This window comes from Eurytemora carolleeae, unplaced genomic scaffold (assembly GCF_000591075.1).
Source record: "Eurytemora carolleeae unplaced genomic scaffold, Eaff_2.0 scaffold888, whole genome shotgun sequence".
Classification (NCBI taxonomy): domain Eukaryota; kingdom Metazoa; phylum Arthropoda; class Copepoda; order Calanoida; family Temoridae; genus Eurytemora; species Eurytemora carolleeae.
Window position 1 is genome coordinate 138320 of NW_019397379.1, and position 9058 is coordinate 147377.

The 9058-nt window shown below is 31.1% G+C and overlaps 1 protein-coding gene across 3 annotated transcripts; it reads right to left on the bottom strand.

Moving 5' to 3' along the window:
- Positions 1-365: 365 nt before the first annotated feature.
- Positions 366-8794, bottom strand: LOC111713950 (uncharacterized; the record flags this gene model as incomplete). 3 transcript variants are annotated; one of them, XM_023488946.1, is given in 18 exon segments in its annotated part: positions 366-755; positions 1077-1125; positions 2114-2150; positions 2321-2375; positions 2805-2888; positions 3285-3359; positions 3753-3828; positions 4655-4688; positions 4771-4808; positions 5044-5102; positions 5159-5235; positions 5719-5815; positions 6479-6583; positions 6837-6916; positions 7167-7259; positions 7691-7749; positions 7842-7880; positions 8719-8794. In XM_023488946.1, coding segments are annotated over 18 exon segments (1179 nt in total), but the record flags the coding sequence as incomplete, so codon positions are not given.
- Between the last annotated feature and the right edge of the window lie 264 nt (positions 8795-9058).

A 9058-nucleotide genomic window follows, 5' to 3' on the forward strand; every position in this document is an offset into this window, starting at 1 on the left:
AAAACGATTGTTATTAAAAACGATCTTTTCGTTGTGAATAAGGCCATTTAAATTCCTGAGGTTTCTATTTATAACTTTAAATATATTATTCTTCATAATAATACAATTTTTTTTCTTTAAAGTCTTTTGCAATTTTAAGTAGAAAAGTGATGAAAGTCACCGTTATTTAATAACACATCCATTCGTTACTTTTACTTTTCCGTTTTTTTTAAGCAAGAATGGTTTCAGAATCTCACTTTATTTTTTGATAACTTGCCGTTCATTATGTTCAGCAATATAGAACACATTATAAGCTACATAGGTCCCAGGGGAATGGTCTTATATATAACTATCTCTCTTCTGCTTGTAATAGATAGATGAAATAATAACAGAATTTATAAATTTATTTCACTTTTTAAAATAATTACTGTGTGGAGAGAAATTTTCTAATATAGAACACATTATAAGCTACATAGGTCCCAGGGGAATGGTCTTATATATAACTATCTCTCTTCAGTTTGTAATAGATAAATGAAATAATAACAGAATTTATAAATTTATTTCACTTTTAAAATAATTACTGTGTGGAGAGAAATTTTCTAATATAGGACACATTACAGGCTACTAGGTCCCAGGGGAATGGTCTTATATATAACTATCTCTCTTCAGTTTGTAATAGATAGATGAAATAATAACAGAATATATAAATTTATTTCACTTTTTAGAATAATTACTGTGTGGAGAGAAATTTTCTAATACTCTCAGTCAGTTCAACCCTAGAGAGAAATTTATCTGAATCTACATAGTACAGAGTGTTCTAATAAACATGGGAATTAAGTGACAACTTCATGTCGTCTTTGTTCCTTCCGGCAGTATTTCGTTATCACAATTTTATAGTAGTATTTCAGTTAAAATAGTTAACACCGAAAACTGCTGGTCCCGGGGATTTCCAAAATGTGGTCCAACAATTTTGAACCTTCAAAATTGACAGAGATTAACCAAGTAGTTCTTGTAAAATTGAAACATTTAAAAACTAAAAATCAGCTTGAAAGAGGGGCGCGAAGCACTCTGGAATCTTTGTATTTTTTAAAAGTCACCTGGTATTGAAAAAACTTGATTGGTCTGCTGATATAATTTCAGGTATACCTGAATATTAAATGTTTAGTATATATATTATATCATATTGAATTTACATCAAAGATAGTAATAGTTGTATTGAACAACCAAACTTTTTTAGAAAGAACAAAACTGTTTCGGGACAAATTTGAAAAACCATTGTCATTTTACTGAATGAACTATTTTTACAAAAGATTTGGAAAATCTTTTTTTTTCTAACAAATAAAAAAAAATATTGTTTACTTTTACTGAACGAACTATTTTACTGAACAAACGATTTTACTGTAAAAAAACAAAGAAAATAGATTAACATTTAACAATAATTTTTAAAATAAACAAAATCAATTTTTTGAACAATTGAAAAAAAACGAAAATATGTGTCCTTCACAAACGATGAACGAACCAAATGAAAAAAGTGAAAAGTGTACATCTCTACAAAGCCATGGTAAAAGTTAGATTCAAGTTCTGAAAATGTCGTCATCATTGTAAAATCTCAGATTTCAAAAATTCGAATTTGCCAACATTTAAAATTTAGTATTTTAAATGTATTTATAAGTTTGTTTAAAGGGTCTGTATAGCGTTATTACAAGTGACCTCTCAAAGTAAAATATTTTAACCATTTTTTCATTTAAGAAAGTAACGAACTCAATTTTCTCTAAAGGAGATAAATGCGCAATTAACTTTAAACAGCAATTAAAAAAAAGATTTGAGCTGAACAAATACAAATGCATCTTTAAAAAGAAAAAGGTTTAAAGCATAGATTAACAACAATACAGATAAAACACTAGATGTCGTCTTTTCAAGATTTATTGGTTTTTCGTTTACAATAATCCTACGGCAGAAGCCCAAAGGAATTACGCACATGCCGCGTTAAAGACAGAGAGAGAGCATGCGCGTAACTCCTTTGGGCTTCTGTCTCAGGATTATTGTGAACCTAAAACCCCTAAATCTTGAAAAGACAAAATCTAGTGTTTTATCTGTATTGTAATTAATCTATGCTGTAGAGGAAATATCTTACTTAAATCAACATTGTTCTTTTTGATCCACAGAACTAACTGAAAAATATTAATTATTAATAATGGTTATGTGTATTGTGTAATGTGTATCCATGCTATTCGAAATTTTGTAAGAAATCAAAAATTGAAATCAAAAGTCGTCCTTGTTGTATTGATATATACGACTATCACTGGAGTTTTTAAAAGTATTTAAAAAATGTGACAAAAACCTGATTTCTTTCATCTTCTCCTACACAACTCCAATATGGTAAACCCTTTATTTCTCTAGAACAGTAAAATACTTTTAATTTAAATATTTGTTATTAAGTAGAACTTGACGAATATCATTTAAAGGGATTGTAAGCGTAATTTCAAACAACCCTCCATTCAAATATTGTCATGTTAGACTTACATATATAGTAACCTTGAAACCTTTATGTGATTAAAAATATGGAACGTCGTTATCTGACTCAAAAAGTGCATTAGTTTATATAACTTCGCCATTGCAGTTAAATGAAACAAAAACATGGATATCTTAATTAAACTTCATCAGACAACATGGATATGGAAAACATGGATATCTTAATTAAACTTCATCAGACAATGCTTTTAAGCACAGCGTTGTAAATTATACATTGCCATCTTTGCATCAAGGATCAGATCAAGTTACGCTTACAGTCCCTTTAATCTCAAAACTATTGTTATGCTAGGCACCTGAGTGAGGTGCAACTGGTGAGAATTAGATCTAGACTATATTTAGTTAAATATTTGCTGCTATGTACGTGAAGAAATTCCAACCTAAAATATAATCTTGGTAAAATACTTTTGGAAATTAAAATATAAACTTTGCCTAGCTGATGTTTCACAGAATTGTGAAAAAAGCAAAGATCAAATAAATTGTTTGAGTGCAGTCACCCTAAACTAAACTTTTGGTATGTACTGTAGCAGTGATCTACAGTACACAGAGTCCGTATCGACCCATCCTCACTTTTTGCAAACATATGATTTCTTAACTTACTCACGGTGAAACACAACCTCTCTCCATGAAAACAAATAGAAAGCATAGTAAAATTAGATTATGTACTGACTCAGCTATACATACTTTGGGTGACATCTAGCGGACAAACAATGATTCCAAGTTTGGTTTGGTTTTGTGTAAAATTAGATCTGTCGTCTTCCATAGTTTGTATTTACCTTGTCAGTGGGTTTACACTGATTATTTGTTGCATCACATCATCTGTTAGATCTGTATAGGTTCCCAAGTTTAATCTAAAAACAAAGAACTTTTAAAATTCAATTCTATCTCTTTTGTTCCTATCTATTCCCTTAGAAAAGGATGCTCCCTTGTTTACCCTTCTCACATCTAATTGAACCCTTATGTTGTAAAAACTTAACATCGTGTTGAACCCTTCTAACAGGTTGTTATAACCTTCTCTTACCTATGCAGCATCAGTTTTTTCTACCCTTCTAACCGTTTGTTATACCCTTCTATAGCATTCTTATACTCTTCTCAGACTTCTATCAGGTTGTGATACCCTTCATCAGATTGTTATACACTCCTAATACCAGCTTGTCATGCACTTCTAACAGTATGTTATACACTTCTATCAGGTTGTTATACCCTTCTAACAGCTTGTTATACCCGTCTAACAAGATATTAACCTGGTTATCTTCTGACAGCAGAGAAGAATAAACACCAAGATGACCCGACTGCAGGAACTAGATATGTTCAGTTCAACTTAAAAATACATTTTTATAATTTTTTCATCAACCTGTAGACTGTAGATATTATCCACAAGTTTGCTTTTATTTTAGACTAGCGGGAGTGCCCGGCGTTGCCCGTAAAAAAAATAAAGAACAGTTCTTTATATATATATATACATATATTGGCATAAATGGAAGAAAATGAATGGAAAAAATAACTGTTCTTTATTTTTTTTACTCTTTCAATCTTATCTATTGAAATCAAATCTAAATATTTGTGTTCTTTTCTGTGAATATAGTTCGTCAATTAAAATTATTTGGGTTACTTTCAATGACAAATTAAAAATATATTTCTGCTTTATACCGAAAGTTTTTAGTTGATAACTTATTCTTTGCTTGAAAGAAATTAGCATAAAGCGTTTAAAGTAGGGTTTGCAGTGAACGAAATGTTTTGTGAAAAAATGCAAAGAAATGCGAAATTTCGCGAAAATGAATGAAGTGAAAATAAGAAAAAGAAGCGAAATTTCGCAAAAATTCCGAATTTTGCAATTTTTTCGTGAACATTTCCGCAGAAGCCATGTGTTTTTTGTATTTCGTATTTTTAGATGAATTTTTTGCAAAAATTTTGCATTTATTTTTAATTCAGAATTTTTTTGCGAAATTTTCGCATTTTTTCGCGAAATAGATTAAAGCGAACGAAATGCAAAAAAATGCGAAAATATTTGCATTTTCGCGAAGCGATTTTTCATTTTCGCTGCAAACCCTAGTTTAACGACAGGGTTTAATTTCACTTGTTACAAAAGCATAAACATTAAATGGTTTAAAATATGAATAATTTTGAATATTTATAAAATGCATTCCTAAATTTGAAAATGGCTGAATCATATCCTCAATCTTAAAAAGGAAAAATTAAATTTTCAAATTTAAGAAAATTAATTTCAAAAATATGTTTTTGTGAAATTTAGCTAAAATTAACCTGATAAGCTACATTTTCTTGATCTCGTAAAAGATTACCTAAAATGAATAAATATTACTATCTCCTAGCTGTGTTACCCCCAGGGTACCCTTGGGTTTCCTCAAATAATCTCAGCCAATTTGGTTCAACCATTTTGCCAGCTACAGCAATCATACATATATATGTTTGCTAAAGTTTAATGAGAAACTATACAACTGTGATCTCTAAACGTAAATAAAATGTTTTGAAAATGGCAAAATACTAGAGTGAGAAAAAGACTAGATAAAATGTGACCTAGTTCAATTTGCTCGATTGTGTCAAGACCTTCACTATTCGCATACTCAAACAATTCTCTAAACAAAGTATATATAAGGTATATATTATTGAGCCCCCTCCCCCTCCTCTATACCTGTGAAGGGAGGCATAGTCCAGAAAAGAGCAAGCTGAGAAGCTAAGATATTGTAGATTTGGACACCAAACAGAGAGCTGAATATATATCATTTGCTAAACCAGTTTTTGCTTGTGTAAACGTATATATTTAGGGCTGGGCACGTTCCAACATTTTAGTCGTTTCGTTAATGGTGAGTTCCAACCGTTAAAAAAGTGTCAACTAGTCGTTAGTTAAAAGGTAAGAACGGAACTTACATTTCGTTGACAGTATTTTTCGTTTTTTTTTAAGTTACTGTAAGTAATAGTAGTCTCAATTTATTAATGGGGTTAACATTTTGTTAATCAATGTTAACAGTTGGTCAAATTGTAAAAACTCTAAAAATTTGGGTTTAAAGCAATTTTAGCAGGAAAAAAAAGAACGAAGGTTGTCATTTTTTTGAACACATCCATTTTCCATGATTTTAAACCGTTAATTTTTTGTTCAAAAATGGCTAATCGTTAACTTCCATTTTGTATAAGGAACTTTGCCCAGCCCTAAGTATATTCTAAAATAACAATTAATTTTTTAAAAGAAATTACCTGTACTATAAATTGCTTGTCGATATTTTCTATATGATTTAACTCAAGTCTCTCTAGTCTAGGGCCAATCATCTCAAAAAATTCTCTTATTGGGTCCCTAAATACTATAAGTTTCAGTAGAAGTAAATATTTCCATTTACTGATAGCGCCAATTGAAGGATTTGTAACTCTGATTGAATAATGAGATAGATGGAAAGATAGATGTTACCACTATACAATTTCTAATGGTTCAGAATAGACATCAAACACATGACTGAACCCTGATCGGATCAGGCTCTAATGGGCTCGGCATACAGGAGTGTAAAATCAAAGCTTAAAGGATGAGACTTCATTGATGGCTCTAACTGGAAACTCTTATAAATATACAATCTGCTGGTCAAAATTTTGAAGAGGAAGCGTGTTTCCAAAAATTAAATGGGGGTTACGCTGAATCCCAAAAAAACTGTTGCGTCTACAAGGAGAAAATTTTTGAAAACGCTTTATGCCCAAGAGCATAGAGCCCATGTAAATTTCTTAGTTACATTTTTCCACTCAAACTGCACAAATAATTTAATTTAGTTCAGTTCATTCAAATGCGTACATAGCTTGATGAAGCAGACTGACAGTGACCATGGTTCCTGGATTCCGGTTTTTCTGTTCCCGGATTTTTATCAAAATTCTTGAGCAGTCTGTACTTCCATTTGAAAAAAACTTGTGTAAAACACGTGATTTCAGCCTTGAATCTGTTAAATCTATATAATATATGAGATGTGTTCCCTACTTGCTGACATCTCCACCATTGAGCTTGAGCTGAACCAGTTTTGGAAGAAGGCTTAGAGTATTCAGTTCGCACAGCTCCTCGCCATCGTAGAAGAAACTTACTTCTCTGAAATAAAACTTATAGAACAGAAAGACTAGGGTTAGGCAAAGTTCCATTAACGAACTAACGATTTTGAAAAACGCTAACTACTAGCCCTGCTTGAACAAAAAGAACGAATTTTATTCTTTTCTTCTGCTTAAAATTGCGTATATTATTTTTTTTTCGCAAAGCGATGTTAGTTATAAAAGTATAGAGCGAAGACAATTTTCATTGAATTTAATTCTTGTTATTTCTTCTTTGACTAGACAGTTACACTAACCTAATATAAGGACACATGTTTGAAACTCTAGTCATTTGTTTTGTGGAGTGAAAATGGTAGATCTCAGAACAACAAAACTCCTGAGAATAGAAAAATTTGAAATATCAAAAATGCGCTAAGACAATGGAAGCTTTAAAATTAAAGGGATTAAAAGCGTAATTTTAAGATTAAAATATGTTTATCTGATCTATAATGTCAAAGATATTTTCTTTTTTTATTAAATCCTTTTTTTAAATCAATGTTTTGGAAGATATTTTCTTTTTTCTAGATTTATGGTAGGATAGTCTTTGCTCAGTTCTGATAAAAATTACAAAAAAAAACACAAAAGACCTGGATTTTCAATCTAGGACAAGGATCACCCCTCCTCCAAACCTGAGTATCTTCCATCTCAACAAACTCCAAAACATCACATAAAAAATCACCCTAAAAAAAGAACAACAAAAAAATTGACAATTTAGATATATTTCTTTCAGCCATTTAAAAACATCTAGGGGCTTCACAATAACCCTGAGACAGATACCTAATTAGGAGTTACGTGCATGCCTCGTTGAATGACAAAACAGAGAGCGAGCATACGCACAATTCCTTTGGGCTTCTGTCTCAGGGTTATTGTGAACGCAAACCCCCTAAATCTTGAAAAGACGACATCTAGTGTTATATCTGTATTGCTAGTAATCTATGAAGGAACAGATCTCTCCTCTCAAACACTAATAGTTTAGTCCTTATTTCTTTGCAACCTAATTTAATAAATAGAAAACGTAAGTTTGAGAGGAGTAATCAATTTTAAAAAGTAAAATTTTTTTAACTGGATAAAAAAAAGATCAAAAAACAAAATATTAAAAAATTGTACTAACCATTGGCAAGTTTTTGAGTTTCGGCAATCCAAATATTGCAATAGCCAAAGTTGCCAAACCTTAAAAAGAACAATCATATCATACAAACTTTATTTTTATCTTTTTTCATTTAAATGGAGAAATTAAGAATTTAGTGTTTAGTTTGTTTTACCTACATTGGTTTCTGTAATCCCCAAGAGTTCAAGGTTTTCTAAACAACGGATAAACATTTCATAATGCACTAGCTCGGGAACCCAGCTTTGTCAGGAAACTAAACTTCCTCTATAAAATCCAAACTACCCTTAACTTAACTTAAATTTGTTAAACTAAGCTAGGAACATTCCAACGTTACATCAGTGTTAACCAATCAAAATTTGAGGCAAATCGGTTTAGGGATAAATTTGTTTGATCAAACATTCAAACAAACAAAAAGAGATTGCTATTTTATTAATTGCAGAAGCACTGGAACGATTTTAAAATTCCAAGTTAAGTAGGTTAGGTTAGGTTAAGTAGGTTAAGTAGGTTAAGTTAGGTTAAGTAGGTTGATTTTTAAAGGAAAAATTCCAAGACAAGCCAAGTATACAATCTTGCATAATATAAAACTAGCTAAAGTGCTTGTCGAATAAAAAAATCGAAATTTAAAAAGAAAGAAAAAATTATTTTTGACGAAAATTTACCCCTGAGTTCCCTCGACAAATTTTGGCTAATTTGGTTCAGCCGTTTGGCCAGCTATATAGCTACCTTATCAATTTATAAAAAATTAAACCCTGAATGAGCCACACTTCGAAAGAAGTTATCAAATGTCGTCTTGATAATTTTTCAATGGGTTTTACTATTTTACGTAAATCTCAGTATTTGCGAAAATAAATAAATAGCCATGAATATGCGGGAACAGTTTTAAAGAGTTTCATATAATCATTTAATTAAAAAAAACTAAATATCTGCAACATTCCATTATCAGAAAGTTAAGAATACGACTTATTTAGGAATTAACTGCAAATATATATATATATATATGCTTTATTTTATAGATTAAATGAAAAATTCACCAAATTTAGTAATGTGTACTGCACCAGAGTCTCCAACTGACTCAGAGTGATTTATCTCAAGCCGGCGTAACGTTTTCTAAATAATTAAAATCTGCTTTTTAGGTGCTTCGTCCCCCCCCCTTTCTAACAACAATAAAGAGACAGTAAGCGTAATTTCAATTGCAACCCTCCAAGCAAAGATGGCAGATTTGCAACGGTACCATTAAAACGGTGTTGTTGTTCCTTTAAACTGGTCATTAATGGTTTCCCTCAGTGGCGTAAATAAGGGGGGTTATTGGGGTTATTTACCCCCCCCTAGAATCCTGGGGGTAAATACCCCCCCCTAGAATCCTGGGGGTAA